Raw genomic sequence first — 25,374 nt, 5'->3', positions numbered from 1 at the left:
TGCTGCATAAGTGGTTCCCTACGACACCTGACATAAGCTGGAGATGTGAAAAAGACAGAGGTTCATACCTTCATATTTGGTGGTCCTGTCCCATTATACAAAAATTTTGGAAAATCGTATCTCAAACTTTAGATCAAGTCATACGTCTTCATATAAAACTAACACCGGAACACGTTTTCCTAAATCTTCTGACGGTCCCAAATAACAAACTTATATCTAGATTGGCCTTCTTCATTCTGACAGCTGGTAAGCTTCTAGTACCCACTTTATGGTGCACATCTAATATTCCAAGTGAAAATCAACTATTCCTTAAGATTGACCAACTGTATTATACTGAAGAACTAGCAGCGCTTTCCACACATAATTTTTCCTCCGTTACTCGTGTCTGGAACTCCTGGGTAACTTTTAGGAACTCGGATAAATTTATATGTATATTTATGTGAGCCGGATTCCACACCTTGATTTCGGACATGACTGATGCACCAGCGGACCTATTTCCCTTCCATATTCGCTCACCCCTCCCCCTTTCCAGGACACCGTCCTTCAGTTCCATTTACCCCTTTATGTGTTCTTTGTTTCTAGTTGGTTTCATAACTATCTAATGGCGACTTTTTGATCCCCAGTGCTTCAGTTAACAAACTTTATTTGGTTTATTTGTAGTGTTGAGCGATACTTTCCGATATCGGAAAGTATCGGTATCGGAAAGTATCGGCCGATACCGTCAAAATATCGGATCCAATCCGATACCGATACCCGATCCCAATGCAAGTCAATGGGACGAAAATATCGGAATTAAAATAAACCCTTTATAAACTTGTAGGTTCATTCTACATGAAGGAAAACAACTAAGAATAATGTAGGATGTATTGGGGGACGTGGCGGAGACATTAAAGGCACAGAGGTTTAGCCCAATGTAATAGAATAGCAGGATTTTGGGGTTTTTTTATGACGTTCGGCGGTAGAAAGATTTTGACTATGTTAATTTTTATTTTTATTTTGTCAGATATTGATGTTTCACTACTTCCACGCCCTTCACCTTCTTTTTTACTTCTCCCACACTTTCTTCTTCATTATCCTCATCATCAGCTTCTTTGACATCAACTTCTTCACCTTATTCATCTTCTTCTTCATCTTCTACCTATTATTTTTTTGGTTACATTGTTCATATTCTTTTTATTTTACTATTATCTTCATCATATTCTACTTCTTCATCATATTCTTATTTGTGACAGGCATTCCCGTAGTTGTTATCTATAAAAGTTTGAAGATTACACCTTCCGTTCTGCCTGTCACAAAAGAGTTACATTTGTCCGCGTTCAGTTTGGCCTGCAGCATCAGGCTTTATCCAGGGGCACCACGAGGAGGAACGGACTCACCCCCATACACTGCTTAGTCTTCTTCTGCTTATAATTTAGATAATATTTTTTGCTCTGATATTTAGTGTTATGCTTAATGTTCTTCTGCTCTTTGTTCTGCAGCCTCTTGTTCTTCTGCTTCTCGGTCTTCCAGGTCGTCGTCGTCTCCAGGGTCGTCGTCATCGGGGTGGTCTTCAGGGTCGTCGTCTCCGGAGTCGTCGTCATCGGGGTGGTCTTCGGGGTCATCGTCTCCAGGGTCGTCGTCATCACGGTGGTTGTCGTCTCTGGTGTCGTCGTCATCTTAGGGGTGGTCTTCCGGGTCATCGTGTTTAGTCTCTTGAACTTGGAAATGTAGCAGAAGGTACAAGAAGGCTGAGAAAATGCAGAGAACCAGCTGATGGAACTGGAACTCGGATGGCTACCCGAAGGTCCAAGAGCCAATGGAACTACCGAGGACCAGCTGACGTTACTGGAACCCGGTTACTAAGCAGGAGGTACCCGTGCCTGAAAGCACTACCAAGGACCACCTGACGTTGGTGGAACTCGGATACCCAGAGGGAGGCACCTAAGCCAAAGGCTCTGCCCGGAACCAGCTGACGGTACTGGAACCAGGATGGGGAGCAGAAGGTACAAGAGCAAGTGTCTGCGTGGCTTTTGCAGGACACGATGCCGGCTGCACAGCAGGGGAACAGCTGGCGGTGCTGAACCCCACTGACACATTGGCTGGTGTTTTTCTCTGTGCAGCTAGCAGTACCGGGCCCCAACTGGCGGTGTTGGAGCCCGGGGTCAGCAGGAGGAGGAGATGGAGCAGAGTGTAGGCCGAAGCCTGCACTGGCGGCAGCTTTTGGGTCTGTTGTGCCTGCGTGGCAGTTGCAGGACACGTTGCCGGCTGCACAGCAGGGGAACAGCTGGCGGTGCTGAACCCCACTGACACATTGGCTGGTGTTTTTCTCTGTGCAGCTAGCAGTACCGGGCCCCAACTGGCGGTGTTGGAGCCCAGGGCTCTGCAGGGGGAGCAGAGTGTAGGCCGAAGCCTAATTGAACCAATTTCAAAGGTAACCTTTAACCCCCCCTCAGGGGTTACAAAGTAGAAGAGCCACAGCTTATGCAGCAGTAGTGCTGCACAAGTCAAAGGTTGCTCTTTTAATTTCGCTCCTTGCACACGCTGAATGAAACACGTATAACATTTAGCCCTTTAAACAGTCAAACTGTGTTGGAGGCGCGAGTTCCCTTTGTAATGAGACGCAGCACAGATGTCAAGAATCCCACCTTGGTGCTGGGTGCAGCCTCCTGAGCGTTGTTATTTGCTGTACAGGAGTCTGCGCTGTCGTGTTATCCCCTGGCCTAGCGCTGTTAGCGCTGCCCATGTTCTGGCATCATTTAATGTCGGCCGGTGCGGTTCGCGATGACCATGAATCCCAGCCCCGCAGTGTCTTAACATTGTTAAAACACTGCGGGGCTGGGATGCAGGGCCTGGCGCAGCACATATGTTCGCCTCTCACACTCGGGTCCTTACACCCGCTTCAGACTGTGCGGCGTCATCTGATCCCTTATCGCATGCCACGGCCATGAAGCCGCACAGTCCGCAGAAGGCGGAAGGAGATGAGGGACAGGCGAACTGATGCACTGATCATGCCCGTCAATCACACCCTCGCAGTCCCAATAAATAAGACACCGAGGGGCGTTGTGTGGGTCAGGGCGGCCGCAGAGGCGCAGGCAGCCAAACAATGATGCCAGAAGACGGGCAGCGCTACCAAGGGGGTTGCAGCGTGTCATTACAAAGGAAAGTCACACCACCGGGACGGTTAAATGGTCACACAGAGGACACATTTTAGACGTGTTTTCAGTTCCACATGTGCGAGGAGAATACGTTTATGAGCCACCTTGCACACATGCAGCATTACCGCTGTACAAGGTGGCCTTTAAAACGTACAAACGCCTGGGGGAGGGGGGACAGGTTCCCTTCAATTTCAGTTCTTGTGTCTGCGTGGCTTTTGCAGGACACGATGCCGGCTGCACAGCAGGGGAACAGCTGGCGGTGCTGAACCCCACTGACACATTGGCTGGTGTTTTTCTCTGTGCAGCTAGCAGTACCGGGCCCCAACTGGCGGTGTTGGAGCCCGGGGTCAGCAGGAGGAGGAGATGGAGCAGAGTGTAGGCCGAAGCCTGCACTGGCGGCAGCTTTTGGGTCTGTTGTGCCTGCGTGGCAGTTGCAGGACACGTTGCCGGCTGCACAGCAGGGGAACAGCTGGCGGTGCTGAACCCCACTGACACATTGGCTGGTGTTTTTCTCTGTGCAGCTAGCACATCTGGGCCCCAACTGGCGGTGTTAGAGCCCAGGGTCAGCAGGAGGAGCAGGGGGAGCGGAGTGTAGGCCGAAGCCTGCACTGGAGCAAGTTGAAAGGAAACCTTTAACCCCCCCCCCCCCAGGCGTTTGTAGCTGGAAGAGCCATCGTGTACACCACTAATGCTGGAAAAGGTAAACTTAGCCCTTTTAATTATGGTCCTTGCAGATGCTGAACCTAACACTTATGAAATGTGTCCCCTCACAGCGTTCAACCGTCCGGTAGGTGGAACTTTCCTTTGTCATGTGACACAGCACAGCCGTCATTTTTACCCCCTTGGCGCCGTGCGCCGCCTCCTCAGCGTTGTTTGAATCTGTCCCGGAGCCTGCGCTGTTAGGTTACCCCTTGGCCATGCACACATTTTGCGCTGCCCGTCTTCTGACATCATTTGCTGTCAGGCTGGCTGCGCCTGTGTGGGTGCGCTGTCCGAGATTCAGCCTCGCGGTGTCGTCTAATGTAATCCCACCGCGGGCCTGGGATCCGTGGCCATGCGCAGTGCATATCCTCTCCTCTCACTCCCCTCCCTACGGCTTTTTCAGACTGTGCGGTGTCACGGCCGTGGCATGCTATTAGGGATCAGCTGACACCGAACAGTCTTTAGAAGCCGTAGGGAGGGGAGTGAGAGGCGAGGATATGCACTGCGCATGGCCACGGATCCCAGGCCCGCGGTGGGATAACATTACACGACACTGCGAGGCTGAATCTCGGACAGCGCACCCACACAGGCGCAGCCAGCCTGACAGCAAATGATGTCAGAAGACGGGCAGCGCAAAATGTGTGCATGGCCAAGGGGTAACCTAACAGCGCAGGCTCCGGGACAGATTCAAACAACGCTGAGGAGGCGGCGCACGGCGCCAAGGGGGTAAAATTGACGGCTGTGCTGCGTCACATGACAAAGGAAAGTTCCACCTACCGGACGGTTGAACGCTGTGAGGGGACACATTTCATAAGTGTTAGGTTCAGCATCTGCAAAGAGCACCACGAAAAGAGGCACTTTTTCCCTTTGCATCATTACTGCTGCACAAGGTGGCTCCTTCAGTAACAAACACCTGGGGGGGGGGGACAGGTTCCCTTAAATTTAACTTGTTGTGCCTGCGTGGCGGTCGCAGTACACGTTGCCGTATACACAGCAGGGGAACAGCTGGCGGTGCTGAACCCCACTAACACATTGGCGAGGTGTTTGGCTCTGTGCGTACAGCACTTCTGGACGGCAACTGGCGGTGTTGGAGCCCAGGGACAGGTGGAGGAGGAGGAGGTTGGAGGAGGTAGGAGGGATTGCCACACACACAGCAGGGGAACAGCTGACGTTACTGAACCCCAATAACAGAGGAGCGACTGTTGACTGTGCGTACAGCACTTCTGGACGGCAACTGGCGGTGTTGGAGCCCAGGGACAGGTGGAGGAGGAGGAGGTTGGAGGAGGTAGGAGGGATTGCCACACACACAGCAGGGGAACAGCTGACGTTACTGAACCCCAATAACAGAGGAGGGACTGTTGACTGTGCGTACAGCACTTCTGGACGGCAACTGGCGGTGTTGGAGCCCAGGGACAGGTGGAGGAGGAGGAGGTTGGAGGAGGTAGGAGGGATTGCCACACACACAGCAGGGGAACAGCTGACGTTACTGAACCCCAATAACAGAGGAGGGACTGTTGACTGTGCGTACAGCACTTCTGGACGGCAACTGGCGGTGTTGGAGCCCAGGGACAGGTGGAGGAGGAGGAGGTTGGAGGAGGTAGGAGGGATTGCCACACACACAGCAGGGGAACAGCTGACGTTACTGAACCCCAATAACAGAGGAGCGACTGTTGACTGTGCGTACAGCACTTCTGGACGGCAACTGGCGGTGTTGGAGCCCAGGGACAGGTGGAGGAGGAGGAGGTTGGAGGAGGTAGGAGGGATTGCCACACACACAGCAGGGGAACAGCTGACGTTACTGAACCCCAATAACAGAGGAGCGACTGTTGACTGTGCGTACAGCACTTCTGGACGGCAACTGGCGGTGTTGGAGCCCAGGGACAGGTGGAGGAGGAGGAGGTTGGAGGAGGTAGGAGGGATTGCCACACACACAGCAGGGGAACAGCTGACGTTACTGAACCCCAATAACAGAGGAGGGACTGTTGACTGTGCGTACAGCACTTCTGGACGGCAACTGGCGGTGTTGGAGCCCAGGGACAGGTGGAGGAGGAGGAGGTTGGAGGAGGTAGGAGGGATTGCCACACACACAGCAGGGGAACAGCTGACGTTACTGAACCCCAATAACAGAGGAGCGACTGTTGACTGTGCGTACAGCACTTCTGGACGGCAACTGGCGGTGTTGGAGCCCAGGGACAGGTGGAGGAGGAGGAGGTTGGAGGAGGTAGGAGGGATTGCCACACACACAGCAGGGGAACAGCTGACGTTACTGAACCCCAATAACAGAGGAGGGACTGTTGACTGTGCGTACAGCACTTCTGGACGGCAACTGGCGGTGTTGGAGCCCAGGGACAGGTGGAGGAGGAGGAGGTTGGAGGAGGTAGGAGGGATTGCCACACACACAGCAGGGGAACAGCTGACGTTACTGAACCCCAATAACAGAGGAGGGACTGTTGACTGTGCGTACAGCACTTCTGGACGGCAACTGGCGGTGTTGGAGCCCAGGGACAGGTGGAGGAGGAGGAGGTTGGAGGAGGTAGGAGGGATTGCCACACACACAGCAGGGGAACAGCTGACGTTACTGAACCCCAATAACAGAGGAGCGACTGTTGACTGTGCGTACAGCACTTCTGGACGGCAACTGGCGGTGTTGGAGCCCAGGGACAGGTGGAGGAGGAGGAGGTTGGAGGAGGTAGGAGGGATTGCCACACACACAGCAGGGGAACAGCTGACGTTACTGAACCCCAATAACAGAGGAGCGACTGTTGACTGTGCGTACAGCACTTCTGGACGGCAACTGGCGGTGTTGGAGCCCAGGGATAGGTGGAAAAGCAGAGGAACACAATGTAGGCCGAAGCCTGAGAAAGTCGAAAGGGAACCTTTAACCCCCCCCAAGGCGTTTGTAGCTGAAAGAGCCAGCTTGTGCAGCACAAAAGATGCAAAAGGAAAAGGTGGCTCTTTTCATCATGCTCCTTGCAAACACAGAACTAAACACTTATAAAATGTGTCCCCTGCAACCGTAAAACCGTCCTGGAGGTGGGACTTTCCTTCGTAATGTGACGCAGCACAGCCGTCATTCCTACCCCCCCGGCGCCGCGCACCGGCTCCTCAGCGTTGTTTGATTCCGTCCCGGAGCCTGCGCTGTTATGTTATCCCGTGGCCAGGCACACTTAGCGCTGCCCATCTTCTGGCATCATTTGGTGTCAGGATGGCTGCGCCTGTGCGGCCGCGCTGGCCGAGAGCCCGCCTCGCAGTGTCTTCTGATTTAATCCCACTGGGGGCCTGGGATCCATGGACATGCGCAGTGCATATCCTCGCCTCTCACTCCCCTCCCTACGGCTTCTTAAGACTGTGCGGTGTCACGGCCGTGGCATGCTATTAGGGACCAGCTGACACCGAACAGTCTGAAGAAGCCATAGGGAGATGAGTGAGAGGTGGAGGTTCAGATATGCACTGCGCATGTCCATGGATCCCAGGCCCCCAGTGGGATTAAATCAGAAGACACTGCGAGGCGGGCTCTCTGCCAGCGCGGCCGCACAGGAGCAGCCATCCTGACACCAAATCATGCCAGAAGACGGGCAGCGCTAAGTGTGCCTGGCCACGGGATAACATAACAGCGCAGGCTCCGGGACGGAATCAAACAACGCTGAGGAGCCGGTGCGCGGCGCCGGGGGGGTAGGAATGACGGCTGTGCTGCGTCACATTACGAAGGAAAGTCCCACCTCCGGGACGGTGTTACGGTATCAGTGGACACATTTTATAAGTGTTAAGTTCTGCGTGTGCAAGGTGCTAAACAAAAATAGCTACCTTTTCCTTGTGCAGCATTACTGCTGCACAAGGTGGCTCTTTCAGTAACAAACGCCTTGGGGGAGGGGGGGACAGATTCCCTTACATTTCAGTTGTTGTGTCAGCGTGGCGGTCGCATGACACATTGCCGGCTACACAGCTGGGGATCAGCTGACGTTACTGAAACCCAATAACACTGGGTCGTATGTTTTGACTGTGCAGACGGCACTTCTGAGCCTCAACTGGCGGTGTTGGAGCCCAGGAATTTAAGTTCAGGTGGTAGAAAGATGAACACAACAGGAGACCTGGATAACGTATACAGTGACCTAATTATTTAATCAGGAGGAGGAGTGGCAAATTCCTGCGAGATCCAGGCCTTGTTCATTTTCAGGAAAGTAAGCCGGTCAATGTTATCGGAGGATAGTCGCATGCGACGGTCAGTTAGTACACCACCTGCAGCACTAAAGACACGTTCCGATAATACACTGGCCGCAGGGCAAGACAGCACCTCCAATGCATACTGGCTTAGCTCTGGCCATGTATCCAGCTTTGAGACCCAAAACTTGAAAGGGGAAGAGCCGTCTGGGAGTACAGCAAGAGGGCAAGACATGTAGTCTGTCACCATCTGACGGAACCGTTGCCTCCTGCTGACTGGAGCCGTCTGTGATGGTGTAGACTTTTGTGGGGGGCACAGAAAACTGTGCCACAGTTGGGCCATACTGGTCTTGCCTTGGGCAGAGGCACTGCTTCTGCTCCCTCTTTGTGCAGAGCCTCCACCACTGCCTGGACGCACTGAGCTGCTTTGGAATGCACTAGCAGAACTTCTCTCAGTTGGAATGGAGAAGATGATGGAATTGACCAGTGTGTCTTGGTACTCCCGCATTTTTCGCTCCCGGTTCAACGGTGTGATGAGGCTTTCTACGTTGTCCCGGTAGCGAGGATCGAGGAGGGTGAACACCCAATAATCAGACATGTTGAGAATGTGGGCGATGCGGCGGTCGTTTCTCAGGCACTGCAGCATGTAATCCACCATGTGCTGCAGACTGCCAACTGCCCAAGAAACGCTGTCCCCTGCTGGAGGCGTGATCTCTGCCTGCTCGTCATCACCCCACCCTCGCTGTACACACTGAGTACTGGACAATTCGGTAACTCCCTCCTCTGGACGGACGTCTTCCTCCTCCATTGACTCCTCCTCATCCTCCTCACAAACTGTCCCCTGCCTACGCGTTTGTGAGGAACCACGTGGCGCTGACTGTCCAGAAGATGATGGAAATGGTGAATCCTCATCCTCCACCTCTTCCACAACATCATCCCTTAGCGCTTGCAGTGATTTTTCAAGCAGGCAGATAAGGGGGACAGTCATGCTGACTAGTGCATCATCTGCACTCGCCATCCGCGTGGAATAATCAAAGGGACGCAAAACCTGGCAGACGTCATTCATAGTGGCCCACTCTGTGGTTGTGAAGTCTGTACGGCGCTGACTGCGACTTTTTTGCGCCTGAAGCAGCTGGTACTCCATTACAGCTTGCTGCTGCTCACACAACCGCTCCAACATATGTAACGTGGAATTCCACCTGGTAGGTAGGACACATATGATGCGATGTTCCGGCAGGCGGTGTCGGCGCTGCAGAGCCGCAATGCGCGCTTTTGCCGTGCTGGAACGCCGCAAGTGAGCACACTCTAGGCGGACCTTGTGCAGCAGTGCATCAAGATCCGGATAGTCCCTCAAAAAGCTCTGCACGACCAAATTGAGCACATGTGCCAGACATGGGATGTGAGTGAGGTTGCCGAGGCCCAGAGCTGCCACCAGATTTCGGCCATTATCACACACTACCATGCCTGGCTGGAGATTCGCTGGCACAAACCACACATCGCTCTCCTGCTTGATGGCATTCCAGAGCTCCTGCGCTGTGTGGCTACGATTCCCCAAAAAAATTAATTTCAACACGGCCTGTTGACGTTTGGCCACGGCTGTGCTCATGTCGGTCGTAACAGGTACACGTTCATCACGGGTCCATGTGGAGGTGGACTGTGACGGCTCCTGCAGCGATGATTCTGAGGAACTGGTGTAAGAGGAGGAGTCAATGCGTACAGAATGGATTCCTGCAATCCTTGGAGTGGGCAGGACACGTCCTGCGCCACTCGCACGGTCTGTACCCGGCTCAACGACATTAACCCAATGGGCAGTGAGGGAAAGGTATCGCCCCTGTCCATGTTGACTGGTCCACGCATCGGTGGTGAGGTGGACCTTGCTACTGACGGCGTTCAGTAGCGCGTGTTTTATGTGTCCCTCCACATGCTTGTGCAGGGCAGGGACGGCTTGCCTGCTGAAGTAAAAGCAGCTGGGCACATTGTACTGTGGGACTGCCAATGACATCAAGTCACGGAAGCTGTCAGTCTCCACCAGCCTGAATGACAGCATTTCCAGTGACAGAAGTTTGGCAATGCCTGCAGTCAGAGCCTGTGCTCGTGGGTGGTTTGACGAGAAAGGCCGCCTTTTCTCCCATGCCTGTACTACCGATGGCTGTAGACTGGGCTGGGAGTGTGTGGATGACTGGGAAAGTGGTGCTGCGGGTGGAATTACAGCGGGTCTCTGGACAACAGGGCCAGAGGTTCTTCCACGGCGATCCTGGGAGGAAGCCGAACCAGCTGCGTGTGAGCTAGAGGAAGAGGCAACACGAGCTGAAGAGGTGGTAGCTGCCGCTGTTGGTTGGCCTACCTCTTCAGTGTGTTTTTCTAACTCCGCCGGGTGCCTGTTGCGCACATGTTTCCACATGTTGGAGGTATTGAGGTTGCTGACATTTCGACCTCTTTTGACTTTTTGATGACACACGTTGCATCTGACATAGCAAATGTCATCTGCAACTGTGTCAAAAAAGGACCAGGCACTGCAAGTCTTGGGAGCGCCCTTTTTGGCTTTTGGAAGAGACATGCTCCTAACGGGTGCCAAAGCGGAGGCTGCAGGATCCGCAGTCTTCCCCCTCCCTCTCCCTCTTTGGGCCGTACGGGGAATCTCTTCCTCAGAGCTGCTCCCACCACCTTCCTGTCCCTCACGCCAAGATGGGTCGAGGACCTCATCATCTACACTACCCTCTGCCCCCAACTGCTCCTCCTGGGTAGTCTCAGCAGCAGAGCACGCACCAGTAAGTGGCACCTGAGTGTCATCATCAGCTGATGCGGCCTGCGATGTGGTGACCGGAGCCACTGGCCCCACCCGCCTCTTCAGAGGAAGACAGAAAAAGCTGTTGGGCGTCACTGCACCCTGCCTCTTCTTCCATTTCTCCAATGCTGCTTGGCTGGCCCCCTGTTTCCAAGCCAAGAGATTCAGAGAACAGAAGTAGAGACGGCTCCTGTCCTGGGCTCTCTGTCTGCCTGGGCAATTTGGCAGGTGGTGAAGAGACAGATGGCTGCTCTCCAGTGCTCTGTGTCTGAGAGGATGTGGCACTAATGGAAGTTGATGCATTAGCTGCCATCCATCCGACAACAGCTTCAATTTGTTCTTGACGCAGCAGCGGTGTACGGCGCTCTGACACAAAGCTGCGCATGAACGACTGTTGCCTGGTGAAAGTGGGTGCTGATGAGTCACCGGTGCCCGCAGCAGGCACAGAATCCCCACGTCCCCTCCCTGCTCCGCGCCCACGCCCACGCCCACGTGCCTTACTCACTGCCTTCTTCATCTTGGTTGACTGATAAAGATAAGCAGAAAAGTACTAACGGATTTGTGTGCTTATTCCTGAGCAACTCCTCCTAACAGGTATAAGAAACACTAATTTTCTAAAGTGTGGACTAGACTTTAATATGAGCTAATGTGGCCTACACAAATGTAAAGTGGTGTAACTGGTGTGTTTGGTGAACTTTATTATTTATTTCTTTTTTGGGGGCTGAACTGACAACAGATAGAGCTGCAGTCACACGGAGACCGTGCAGACAGACGTAAACGGCGCTGCAAGGCCCAAAAACCCTCCTCTACGTTATCCTATGTAGTGTTTTTCCACAAGTTAGCTGGAGACGGGTGGAAAGACACTAATAGGATTTTTTTAAATAAATTAGCAGCAACCTACACTACTTGAAAAAAAAAGAAAATTGATTTGGCGGTATGACGCAGTGAACAACCCTGAGCAGGAAACAACCAGGCTATGGCTGCTCACAGACTACAGGGCGAGCTGCAATCACACGGAGACCGTGCAGACAGCCGTAAACGGCGCTGCAAGGCCCAAAAACCCTCCTCTACTTTATCCTATGTAGTGTTTTTCCACAAATTAGCTGGAGACGGGTGGAAAGACACTAATAGGATTTTTTTAAATAAATTAGCAGCAGACTACACTACTTGAAAAAAAATTAAAATTGATTTGGCGGTATGACGCAGTGAACAACCCTGAGCTGGAGACAACCAGGCTATGGCTGCTCACAGACTACAGGGCGAGCTGCAATCACACGGAGACCGTGCAGACAGCCGTAAACGGCGCTGCAAGGCCCAAAAACCCTCCTCTACTTTATCCTATGTAGTGTTTTTCCACAAATTAGCTGGAGACGGGTGGAAAGACACTAATAGGATTTTTTAAAATAAATTAGCAGCAGACTACACTACTTGAAAAAAAAATTAAAATTGATTTGGCGGTATGACGCAGTGAACAACCCTGAGCTGGAGACAACCAGGCTATGGCTGCTCACAGACTACAGGGCGAGCTGCAGTCACACGGAGACCGTGCAGACAGCCGTAAACGGCGCTGCAAGGCCCAAAAACCCTCCTCTACTTTATCCTATGTAGTGTTTTTCCACAAATTAGCTGGAGACGGGTGGAAAGACACTAATAGGATTTTTTTGAATAAATTAGCAGCAGACTACACTACTTGAAAAAAAAAAAAAAAAAAAAAAGAACAGTATGAGGCAATGAACCACCCTCCCTGAACTGAATACAACCAGCTATGGATGGCCTATGTGGCTGCACTCAGACTAGAGAGTGGGCTGCACTCACACACACACACACACACAGACCTTGCAGATCGCTGTGAAAACAGCGCTACAAGGCAAAAGCAAGGTGAATAGTAGGTGAACACAGCGGTTGCTAAATTAGCCTTTGGAAAGCACAAAGAAGCAAATCGCTATCTCTAAACTGGCCCTCAGTCAGCAAACAGCGTCCTGTCACTAACTGAATTCACAGCAGAGTGATCGCAAAATGGCGCCAGCGACTTTTAAACTGCATCATGACATCATTTCAGCAGCCAATCACAGCCATGCCAGTAGTTTCATGCCCTCCATGCTGAACAGGATGTGCCCACACTTGAAATCATTCTCATTGGCTGAATTTCTGCATTTTGAATCTGGGAACTTCCGATTCCGGTATCCGATACGCGGCAAGTATCGGAATCCCGGTATCGGAATTCCGATACTGCAAGTATCGGCCGATACCCGATACTTGCGGTATCGGAATGCTCAACACTATTTATTTGTTAATAGAAATAAAAAATCTTTCATTTTCTGTATTAATGATGTTTTGACGGAGGCAATTATTTCTTATTCCTGGCATTTTAGGTACTTTACTAGATGTCATTTGTTCCTTTGAGACTTCAATGGCTTTTAAAAAAGTGAAATTTCTATGCCTCTTCTGTTTTCCGAGTTTACCCCCTTTGTTTCCTTGTTTGCTGATGTCAACCATCTTATGATTCTCAATAAATAAAACATTGAAAACAGGAAAGAATGTTTATTAACATTTTTTTTCCTGTAAACTCCAATTTCTCGTCGATTTTCAATCTTTTATTGTCAGTCCTTAAAGTGGAGTGACATCATTGTTCTCAGCAGCAATCTGGAAGTCAGTGATGCTTCCAGAGGTCTTCACTTATGCTGTTCTTCAATTTAGCACTTTATCTCTCCATTTCATCATATTCACTGCCTCGCAGACCTCCTTGTAGGGTCTGCTGGAAAAATGCTCAGAGTTACCTTTGACTCCCATTATACTCGTTACTCGAAATGTGCATCTTAGCATTAGTAATTGCTCGGCTCGAGTAATCCAAGTAGTTTAGCACTTGCTCATCCCTATTCAGCATAGCAAGACATTTTGGACAATTGTATTCTTCCAAGTTTGTGGGAACAGTTTTGGGAACTCTTTATAATAGAATGGTTACTCTATGTGTCCATGGAGAGTAATTTGAATAATAATTCTGTCTTTATCATTTATATATTGCACTGACTTTATATTTCCAAATTGGCTTTAAGGAATTGGGCATATATTATCTTGGAACGTATGAATTTACTAATTTTATCATCGTCTGGCACATATATGAATTCTATATACTGAAAGTATTAAATTTAGCAGCTACTCTATAAGCATAGATGGAAGGATTTGCTGCAGATAATATTTCACTAAAATGGTTGTTAAACAAATCTAATAAATAAGTCTATATTATGTGCTTGAAATGATCATGAGCTATGAATTATACCACATTGTTGCTCTGCTATATGAATTTTGTAGAATTTACTTGTATTTGCTAAAGCTGATAATTGTGTCCGTGTCCCCTATTTCAGCACCTTTTTCCTGATTTTGTAGTTTTTCTTATGTTGGTGATTCAATAAAAATTCAACATGTTATACAATTTTAATTTTCAGTTCTCATTTACTGGGTTATACTCTATACCTAGTTTTTGTGAAATATTCTATGCCATTAGAAGTGTTTTTCCCATTTATGGGTATAAACTTATGCTAAGACTTTTTGGTGATAAACACTCTAGAATTTCGTGAAAAATATTCCCAGAATATTAGCTCCAAATGTGGAACCAACTCCATACTAATGCTTATGCTTTTCTAATGGGGTGTGATAAAAGCTCCCATAGGTGTCCATTTGTCCATACAGTATAACTGACACTACTACAAGGAACGTAACTAATGCATTAGCTGCATCTGGCACTGCTGCCATATTTTACCTTGAACTGCATCCCAGACAACAATTTTGTGCTTGTCACCAGTTTTAGGAAAATATACTCTTTCCCCTGAATTTGATAGAGTGACACAACCACTACGGTCCTGAAAAGGTGGCAGTGTCTTGTGCTTTTCATCATAATCCAGATTCCACAGCTTGAGGTAGTAGGCTTGGTTGGAAGAAGAGACCAATGTTCTTCCTTTCAAGGCCATGCCAGTGACTGGTACTCCCATCCCATAAAAGCAGTCTATCATAGTACCTCTCTTCGACAGGTTCCAGACCTAAAAGTAGTGAAAATGAAAGGTCACTTTACAAATCTACTTTCCATCTGTTTTATAATGTGGATGGACTCAGATTTATTGTTAAAGTAAGATGGAAATGTTGGAGTAGACCTGCCATTCCCTATTCCAGGCTTTCTATATAGACCTCAGCCCACTCAGGGAATTACTACTGAGTTCATTACTTGGGCTTGCAATTGTCATAGACAGTGTCAGAGCTATGCTAGCCAAATAGAACTGGTATGTGACATCTGACCCATAAATGCTGTGATGTTTGTGCTTTATGGTTAGCTGAATCCAACATTAGAAGTTATTTTATCCCCGCCTTTTCCTCTAAAAGCATCTGTATAAAATGTTATGCTTTTTTGGACCGAATAAAGCTAAACTTTGGACTTTTATCTATAAAGTGTCATTAGAAACCTCACCCCATACATACAGTCCTGAGTGACCATTTACAGCATAGATTATGATAATGGAATACATAAAGTTCTGTCTTACTAACTCGTATGGTTTCATCCTGTGAACCTGTTAATATAAGATTCTTCTCACTGTGGATGGCAGCAGTTTTCACCAGATCTTCATGTTCTAGACAAGAATCTAGCATTCTCCTCAATGTGTTAGAATCAGCTCTGAATACCTGCACTTGTTTTCCGAATCCTAGTAAAATAGATATGTAGAGAATGTTATCTCAGGTCGGGAAATGCCATAGTAAAATAAGTGTTTTTCAAAGACACTTATTAGGGAGATATATAGGGCCTTAGGTAAGGTAACATTTTTTTTTGTATTTTCGAATATAACAGAACCTTGATTAATTGCTATGGCCAATGCTTAATGCTTATACCTGTATTGATCTCCCATAAATGAGGTTAGTAATGTCAGTCTGCACATGTCAAAATTCAGACAGTACAGGCTGGAGCAGGCGCCCATCCCCCATGCGGCGCTAAGTGGAGGCCGACATGACAGGGGTTGGGAAAAAGGGGGGTGGGAATGAGTCATTTAGAGAGGTGGGTTTATGGTAATGAGGGGGGGTTTATAGGGCTAATGGGGTTGGAGCGGGGCACTTTCCCGCTTAGAAGCGCAGCGAGTGGTCTTTCTCGCTGCTCCACTCACCATGTCCTCGGTAGCGCAGGTCTTGGAGTCCCTCCAGCAGGCGGCGGAGAGGCAGCCGCTGGGTTGGCTTGAAGCCTAGGTGGCGGGGATCATCGGTGGTGGAAGCGCTGCGGTGGCTGCGGATCCTGGAGGACCGCGGCGGTCCCGTCGGGTTCGTCCCCCTGAGAGGCTATCGCCAGAGGTCTCTTCCAGGCCTCAGCGCCGGCGCAGGAGCCTCTCCGGGGACCCTCCAGGCCGGGAGCCTGCATGTAAGCGTCCCAGCAGGCCCCGGTCTGGGAGGAATCCACCGGCCGGGCTGAGGCCTATAGCGTCGCGCGGGCCTTCCCGCTCTGTGCTGGGGGTGGAGTCAGAGTGTGCTGGGGCTGCGGAGGATGCCAGTGCTATCACAGCAGGCCGCCTGGGTAGCTCACCTGGCAGGCGTCCTGCTACGTCGCCGGGAAGGAGACAGGGGACCGATGCAGCGGCAGGTGGCACCCCAGTGGATACGGGGTCGCTGGACCTGCCAGTAGATGGCGCTCCCGGTGTGGGTCAGCACAGGAGTGCTGTCGTTGGATCTCAGTATCCTTCTCCGCATCGTGGATCGGGCAGGGGGTCCGGAAGCAACAGGGACGCCCCAGTTGCTGGGCCCGCTGGCTCGCCTGCAAACAACAGACTCTCCGTTTCCAGGGCGGTCGGGCCCTTGGCATCGTTATCATCAGCGGGATCCGTGGGGTCAGTGATTAGCGGACCTCCTCTCCTGGAGGGTCCTGGGGGAGTCTCGAGGTCATCAATCGACGGGAGGGATGCACGCTCAGCGGCTGGAGGGATCACAGCTCTCTCGCAGCCTGGTGAGTATAGCTCTATGTCCAGTCCGTCCACGGTGTTATCTCAGTCTGTAGGGGTCGGTCAGGTGGGGGCGTCGGGTGTAAGTTGTCAGGGTGCGTCGGTGGCGGCCGGTTTAGGGGAAGCTGGCATTAGCAAGTTGCTGGGTAATGTGAGAGATTTGATCGCGCGTTGGGATAGTGGCAGGTCGATGCCTGGGCAGCTGGCTGCGTGGGTAGGGCCGCGGGAGGCCGGGCACGTGTTTCCGCGTTGAGGCTTTCTGGCGAATAGCAGTGCTTCTGCGCCAGTGTCAGTATCGGTGCAGACTGAGAAGGAGAAAGAATGCAGGATTCATTTGGATGACAGGGCACATGGTGAAGTTTACGTTTGCTTTGAGGGCCCGCTTGGGGTTCATTTGAAGGAGGAAGTGAGGGAAAAGATCTGGAAGGACGAATATGTGGAGATCTTTTCCCTTCTCCCTTTAGAAAAATTTAATTTGGATAAAGGTAAAAAAGATGAGAGCAAGAAGGAAGAGGAAGAGAAGCGTAGGTGGCGCCTTATACCACAGACTTTCGTAAATTGGTTGCAGGCGTTTGCTATTCTGGCAAGCGTAGTGGGTGAGAAAGCGCCTGAGAATTGCTCGGGCCTGTTCTGCTATATGGATTCGATTGGGGAAGCGCACCGGGTATATGGGGGTCAGGCGTGGCTGCGATATGACGAGCAGTTCAGGCAGAGAAAGGCGATACGGCCGGCTATACGTTGGGATCAAAAGGATATTGGTTTATGGCTTCGGGTGATGGCACCACACGGTTGGGTCAACCCTTTCAGGGTGGGGCCGGGGGCACCGGCCAGTCCGCATCTAATGGGACCGCTGGGGGGTCCAGGAGTCAGTCGGGGGGCAGAAGCATGGCTTATGCTGGCAATTTTAATGAGGGCCAGTGCAGATTCGGTTCTACGTGCAGGTTTAAGCACGTGTGTTCGCACTGCAGTGGTTCCTCCCATGGTGCCGCAAGATGTTTTAAAAAGAATAAGTCAAAGACCGAATCTGGTAATTCAAAAGGGGGTGACACCGGTGAAGCTTATCTAAGTAGGTACCCTGACAGGAAGGGGGCCGAATTGTTACGGTCTGGTTTTCAGGATGGTTTTAAGATACCGGTTCCCCCGTTTGTTGTCTCTAGGTCTTTGAAAAACCTCAGGTCGGCTGAGCAATATGCTGGGGTGGTCACCGAGAAATTGTTAAAGGAAGTTGCACTGGGCAGAATGTCGGGGCCGCTTCCAGACCCCCCTTGTGTGGATTTGGTGGCCTCCCTGTTGGGTGTTGTGCCTAAAGAAGAACCTAATAAGTTCAGGCTGATTCAACATTTGTCGTATCCCCGGGGTAGATCTGTCAATGATGGGATTGACCCTGAACTCTGCTCGGTCATTTACACGTCGTTTGATGAGGCAGCCCGTTGGGTTCGTCGTTGTGGTAGGGGAGCGCTTTTGGCGAAGACGGACATTGAATCCGCTTTCCGCTTGTTACCGGTTCACCCTGAGAGTTCGAGGTTATTGGGGTGTTTTTGGAATGGCGGGTTTTTTGTGGATAGATGCTTGCCGATGGGTTGTTCCTTGTCATGTTCGTACTTCAAAGTGTTTAGTTCGTTCATTGAGTGGGTCATATGAGACACATCGGGTTTTGACTCTGTTATCCATTACTTGGATGACTTTTTGTGCATTGGTCCTGCGGATTCCAGGTGTTGTGAATTCATTTTGCGATCGGTTTGTTGGGTGGCAGAGCTCTTTGGTGTGCCGTTGGCTCCGGGCAAGACTGAAGGGCCTTGTACGTGCCTTTCCTTCTTAGGCATTGTTATTGACACAGTGAACTGGGAATTTCGGTTACCTGAAGAGAAGGTGGTTGCTTTACGGCTTGAAGTCGCAAGGGCGAGGCGTGTGAAGGAGTTACAATTACGTGAATTTCAGTCACTGCTTGGTAAATTGAATTTTGCGTGCCGCATTGTTCCGATGGGGAGGGTTTTTTCCCATAGATTAGCTGCTGCCACGATCGGGGTTCGCGCACCGCATCATTTTGTACACCTGACAGCTGAACACAGGGCTGATTTGGAGGTTTGGGATCAGTTTTTGGCGGATTACAATGGTAGGTCTTTGCTATCGGAGGACGTTGTGGTTAACACGGAGTTGGATTTGTTTACGGATGCTTCTGGCAGTGTAGGTTTTGGGGCCTACTTCAGAGGACAATGGTGCGCTATGCGGTGGCCTGCTGAATGGTTCACGAACGGCTTGGTAAAAAATGTGACATTGCTGGAGATCTTTCCCATTTTGGTGGCGGTGCATGTTATGATCCTTAGTGGCTGAGGATCACAGAATGAACTAGCTAAGTTACTGAACATAGAACGAGCTCTAGGGAGGTGGTAACTGGACTGACCGCAAAACCTGATCCTAACAAACACACTAAAGGTAGCCGGTGAACGTGCCTAAATTCCTGGACGTCTCGACGCAGCCTGAGAAACTTGCTACCCCTATAGAGAAAGTAAGACCTCACTTGCCTCAGAGAAATGACCCCAAAGATATAGGAAGCCCCCAACAAATAATAACGGTGAGGTAAGGGGAAAATACAATACGTAGAAATGAAAACAGATTCAGCAAATGAGGCCCACTAATACTAGATAGCAGAAGACAGGCAGGGAACTGTGCGGTCAGTAAAAAACCCTATACAAAATATCCACGCTGAGAATACAAGAACCCCCACACCAACTAACGGTGTGAGGGGAGAAACTCAGCCCCCTAGAGCTACCAGCAAGCAAGGAAATCACATATTAGCAATCTGGACAAGGACAAATAAATAACCAAGAAACATACTGAACACTGATGAGCAAAAAATAACCAAACAGAAACTTAGCTTCTCTTGGCGAGACTGATAACGAAGGGATTCAGGAGAGATCAAAATAGCACTGAATACATCGACAGCAGGCAACTACTGAAAGTCCAGGTGAGCTAAATAGGAAACCAGCTAACAGATAACAAGACAGCTGAACCAGCCTCAGACCTGCAGAATGACACAAAGAGCCACCAGAGGGAGCCCAAAGACAGCACTCACACAGTGCCACTTGTGACCACAAGAGGGAGCCCAAAAACAGAGTTCACAACAGGTGCACTTGTGGAAGTCTGAGTTTCGTAATTGGAGAATCCATTTTAATTGCGACAATATGGGCGTGGTGTGTGCTATCAACAGCCTTTCAGCATCTTCACCTCCGGTGATACGGGTTTTGCGGCGGCTAGTGTTGTCCTGCCTGTCCTTGAATGCGCATGTTACCGCCACTCATGTTCCTGGGGTTCAGAATTCCATTGCTGACTCATTGTCTCATTTGCAGTGGGATCGTTTTCATTTGCTGGCTCCGACGGCGGAGGAACTGGGTTTGGAATGCCCACCGGAACTCTGGAGCGTGGTCTCAGGGCAGCAGACCAATTGATACGGGCTTCTTTGGCTCCCAGCACTTGGGCCGCTTATCAGTCGGTATGGGGAGCTTAGGAAGGGTGGTTGGAATCCTGCCAGGGTGGAGGTTCTGCGGAAGACCGGGTGGGTGCATTATTGTTGTGGCTGAGTAAAGGGGCTAGGGAGGGCTGGTCCGCTGCTAAGGCGGGGTGTATCTGTGCAGGTTTGGCCTTCGGCTTTAAACTTAGGGGGCTTAGAGATTTGACTAAAGAGTTTTTGGTCCGGCAGGCGTTTAAGGGGTTTGGTCGACAGAGCGGTGTGGGGGACCGCAGATGCCCGGTTTCTTTCCAGATGTTGGAATCTTTGGGGGAGCGGCTGCCGGAAGTTTGCGTGTTGGATTTTGAAATTGCTCTTTTCCGCTTGGCTTTCTCCTTAGCCTTTTTTGGGGCGTTACGGATCGGGGAGCTGGTGGCTCTGAGCAGGTGCAGATGTGGTGGTTTGCTGGCCAAGGATGTTGTACTGGCTAATGGCTGTTTGGAATTTTGGATTCGGCGGTCTAAGATGGATCAGTTGGGGAGGGGTCGAAGGGTGGTGCTGGGGGCAGTGGTTCATTCGTTGATGTGCCCCATTCGTTGCTTGCAGGGGTTCCTTAGTTTCAAACCGGAGAGGTCTGGTCCTTTGTTGTGCCATGCGGATGGGTCATTTCTGTCAAAGTTTCAGTTCGTAGTGGTTTTTAGACAGGGCTTAGCGCTGATGTGTTTGGACACGTCTCGGTTTGCCTCGCATTCCTTTAGGATCGGGGCAGCGACTGAAGCTGCTTCGGGTGGTCTGTCGCCCGAGGTGGTGCAGAGAATCGGGAGATGGGAGTCAAACCGTTACAGGAGTTACATTCGGCCCTGAAGGGCTGGGGGTCATGACGGGGTTTAGAGTATTGTTTGTGCGGTGTTCGATGTTAAGTTTTTCTCCTTTTGTTGTAGGTGCCAAACCCCTCTTGGTCTGGATATTGGGACATTCTTATGTCCATTGGGGTACTCGACGGGCCGATATGCGGCGAGACGGATGGCAGCTCGGTTTCCATTGGGACGTGGCGGTCATTCGTTGGTTAGGTTTCTGGGGTATGGAATGGAGCAGGGTCAGCCAGGAGGTGCACAACAGTGCTCAGCTTGACAGGCCTCCAGACATTCTGGTGCTCCACACAGGAGGCAGCGATTTGGGTGTTCGTCCTTTCTGGGAATTGGTAAGGGACATTAAACATGACCTCTTACGGTTGTGGTTGACTTATAGTGGTATAACTGTGGTTTGGTCGGATATCGTGCTGCGCAGGTGTTGGCGCCACGCGAGATCGAGTGTTAAGATTAATAAGGCTCAAACTTAATCGAGCTGTGTCCGGTTTTGTACAGCGGAATGGGGGAGTGGCGGTGCAGCATGTGGAGCTGGAGGACGGGGGTGAGGATTTTTTGTTGGGTGATGGTGTGCACCTAAACGCTGTGGGCATTGATTTATGGGCACTCAGTTTACAGCAAGGTATCGAGAGGGCCATGGCAATTCGGTGTGGTGGGGTCTCGGGTCTTTGAGGTGGTCAAGAGACCCTCGTTGTGGCGGTTAGGAGGGGTCCTTGAAGTTGGTGCTAAATTGCGCTGGGGGGTCCGTGGGTATATGGATTCCTCAGTTAGTCTTATGTGGTGGTTATTTGGTCTGGTGATTTTGGGGGGATTTGGCCCAGCGGTGGCTTGATCCTCAGGGGTTCAGTGGACGATGGCACCCTTCGGGGTGATTTGGTGCTCCCGAGCCAGGGGGTAACGGCTGGGAGTAAGTTACGGTTGGTTCGTCCACTGTTTGTTACGGTTTGTTTAATCACCAGATTTTCAAGCTTCAAGGACCCACCCCCAATTTATTTATTTATGGTTATTTATGTAATGTTAATTTTGTTTGTTTAATAAAGGCTGCTGTGGCCAAATTTATCCAACAATGGTTTTGGTGTCGTTTATGGGGTTTGAAGGGGGGGAGGGAATCTTCGGGTCCGGGGGGTGGGGGGCCGGAAAAAGGTTAGGCACCCTATGAGGATTGATCATACCAATGTCAAGTACAGGCTGGAGCAGGCGCCCATCCCCCATGTGGCGCTAAATGGAGGCCGACATGACAGGGGTTGGGAAAAAGGGGGGTGGCAATGAGTCATTTAGAGAGGTGGGTTTATGGTAATGAGGGGAAGGTTTATAGGGCTAATGGGCGTGGAGCGGGGCACTTTCCCGCTTAGAAGCGCAGCGAGTGGTCCCGCCCGCCCTGTTTAGTTATTTTCTTCAGGGGTTTTGTTTTTTAGTTTATTTCGGGTCATAGTGGCTAGCGGTTGGGAGGGGTCCTTGAAGTTGGTGCTAAATTGCGCTGGGGGGTCCATGGGTATATGGATTTCTCAGTTGGTCTTATGTGGTGGTTATTTGGTCTGGTGATTTTGGGGGGATTTGGTCCAGCGGTGGCTTGATCCTCAGGGGTTCAGTGGATGATGGCACCCTTCGGGGTGATTTGGTGCTCCCGAGCCAGGGGGTAACAGCTGGGAGTAAGTTACGGTTGGTTCGTCCACTGTTTGTTACGGTTTGTTTAATCACCAGATTTTCAAGCTTCAAGGACCCACCCCTGATTTATTTATTTATGGTTATTTATGTAATGTTAATTTTGTTTGTTTAATAAAGGCTGCTGTGGCCAAATTTATCCAACAATGGTTTTGGTGTCGTTTATGGGGTTTGAAGGGGGGGAGGGAATCTACGGGTCTGGGGGGTGGGGGGCCGGAAAAAGGTTAGGCACCCTATGAGGATTGACCATACCAATGTCATGTTGGAACTATGGCAGCTCTGCTTACCAACAGCAAATATTGACTCATCATCACCCACTACCACAAAGGTCAGTGCACTGGGCATCTTCTCAGTTGAAATACCGCCTCCTGAAGAAATCTAGGGATAAAGAACATATATAATTACCATTATGACATCTGAGTACTGGAACATTTAAATTTCTTGGTATAAAGGCCAATGCTTGGTTTACATACTGTCATACTTTTACTGTTGGGTTTAGAACCTCAACTATGCAGACTGGTAGTGTCTCCCACAGCTAATATTCTCTACAATGCAAAGATTGTTATATAGAAGGTCTAGAACTTTCTACCTACCTGTATTTGCTCCAGCTCCAGTTTGTGTATTCCGTCCCTTTCCTCCGGCACCGTCTGCTCTAGTATATGTTGGGTTAGCATGGTAACCTTGTGCACACTTATGTTATCATTCTAAGACTTTTAAGACCAGCCCAGACCACTAACTGAGTATTCAGGTAGGTCATGCTACTTCCACATGTCTGCAGTCTAGCTTAGTCAAAAGACTAAGGGTACCGTCTCACAGTGGCACTTTTGTCGCTACGATGGTACGATCCGTGACGTTCCAGCGATATCCATACGATATCGCTGTGTCTGACACGCAGCAGCGATCAGGGACCCTGCTGAGAATCGTACGTCGTAGCAGATCGTTTGGAACTTTATTTCGTCGCTGGATCTCCCGCTGTCATCGCTGTGCTCTGCTTTCACTTTACGGCCGGCACTAAGTCAGTGCGGGAAGCAGACGGCTAGGGACCTGACGGACAGCGGAATGTGAGTATGTACGGTTTGTTTTTTTTACATTTATGATGGTAACCAGGGTAAACATCGGGTTACTACGATGTTTACCCTGGTTACCCAGGGACTTCGGCATCGTTGGTCGCTGGAGAGCTGTCTGTGTGACAGCTCCCTAGCGACCACACAACGACTTACCAACGATCACGGCCAGGTCGTATCGCTGGTCGTGATCGTTGGTAAATCGTTTTGTGTAACGGTACAACTCAGTTCTGCTATTTAAAGACGCTGTCTGCACATCTATCTCTGCTACATCAAGGTTCTTATCGTCTCTCTCAGATCTGTTATTCCAAGGTGCTTTCCACATACTCAGCTCTGCTACATTAAAGTGCCTGTGTGCCTTCTCAGCTCAGCTGTTTGAAGTTGCTGTCCACATGCTTAACTTTGTTGCATTGGAGTTATTGAATGAATACACAACTCTGTTGTTTCAAGGTTCTTTCTACACACTCTGCCCTACTGCATAAAAGTACTTGTTTGTTTATACAACTCTGATGTTCCTGTGTTCTGTCCATACACTTGGATCTGCTGCATCAAGGTACCTGCCTGTCTATACGACTTTGCTGTTCCAAGGTGCTTTCTACACATTTGGTTTTACTATTACAAGGTGCCAGTCAGCATATCTTGCTCTTGCAGTCAGACTCGTATAGCATGTGAAGCTCTGCTGTTGCACATTCTGTCCAGAATATCCAGCTCTACTGATCCTCAATGTTCCATGTGCTGTCTGGCCTATCCAACTCCATTGCATCAACACCTCTGATGCAAGCTGCTCACCCGCACTTATGGATTAGCGAATCCACCCTACCAGGTAAGCCATAACAAAACTAATCTCTCTAGCACAAAGTTTCTCATACTGTATGGCAAACACCATTTTTCAGTGAGGCTCAGCTCACTAGACATTTTTGACAGAATTTATCATAGGCATATCCCTAGCTGCATCGATCTTTGATTTAGTAACATAACTGATTTATTTTGAGCCTGTTTTAATGTTATTCAAAGTTAAAACATTTTAAAAAAGATTTCAACCAATGATGAAGCACAGATATCACCCACTACTGGCTGTGAAAGTTAGAGAACACTGACTCTAACTAAAGTCCAGTTACAGGACAGTCTTAAAATTAGGCATGGCCTAGTGCCATCATGCGCTTTTCTCTAATTGAAGGATGCCTAAATAATGCAGAACATCCAGAAAGATGCATGACATCTAAATAATTGTTTAGTATCTAAAGTATTTATCATTTATTACCAATGCTAAGGAACCATTTTTGAATCCGACCACCATCTTTCCATATTTTGGAATAACACAGCTACAGACTGGGTATGCTGTTTCTTCATCAATTCCAGGTAACTGTCGTGAACCTTTTAATTCTCCTGTTGCATGGTCCCAGAGATGTAAAGTTCCTCCTTCAGTTACTGTCATCAGGATCTTTTGTGGAGTGAATACTGCAGCTTGCAATGGGAACCCAGGAACACCAGGTGTAAGGGATAATACAAGTTCCCCAGATTCTATGTTCCATCCATAGACCTACAAGAAGAATAAATAAGATCCTGTACTGTAAGGCTGACAGGTACATTTACAT

General features: G+C 49.9%; 1 protein-coding gene across 1 annotated transcript in view; it reads right to left on the bottom strand.

Moving 5' to 3' along the window:
- Positions 1-25,374, bottom strand: part of NWD1 (NACHT and WD repeat domain containing 1) — a 148,954-nt gene that overhangs the window by 24,156 nt on the left and 99,424 nt on the right. The window contains exons 16-19 of the mRNA XM_077253121.1: positions 25,041-25,319; positions 23,003-23,093; positions 15,313-15,467; positions 14,537-14,813 (exon numbers count right to left, since the gene is read on the bottom strand). Coding sequence (XP_077109236.1) covers positions 14,537-14,813; positions 15,313-15,467; positions 23,003-23,093; positions 25,041-25,319 — 802 coding nt within the window. The remainder of the gene's footprint in view (positions 1-14,536; positions 14,814-15,312; positions 15,468-23,002; positions 23,094-25,040; positions 25,320-25,374) is intronic.

The sequence above is a fragment of the Ranitomeya variabilis genome, chromosome 1, assembly GCF_051348905.1.
Source record: "Ranitomeya variabilis isolate aRanVar5 chromosome 1, aRanVar5.hap1, whole genome shotgun sequence".
Lineage (NCBI taxonomy): Eukaryota > Metazoa > Chordata > Amphibia > Anura > Dendrobatidae > Ranitomeya > Ranitomeya variabilis.
Note: the sequence above shows the minus strand (reverse complement) of the source record. Positions and strands in the feature narration are given on the sequence as shown.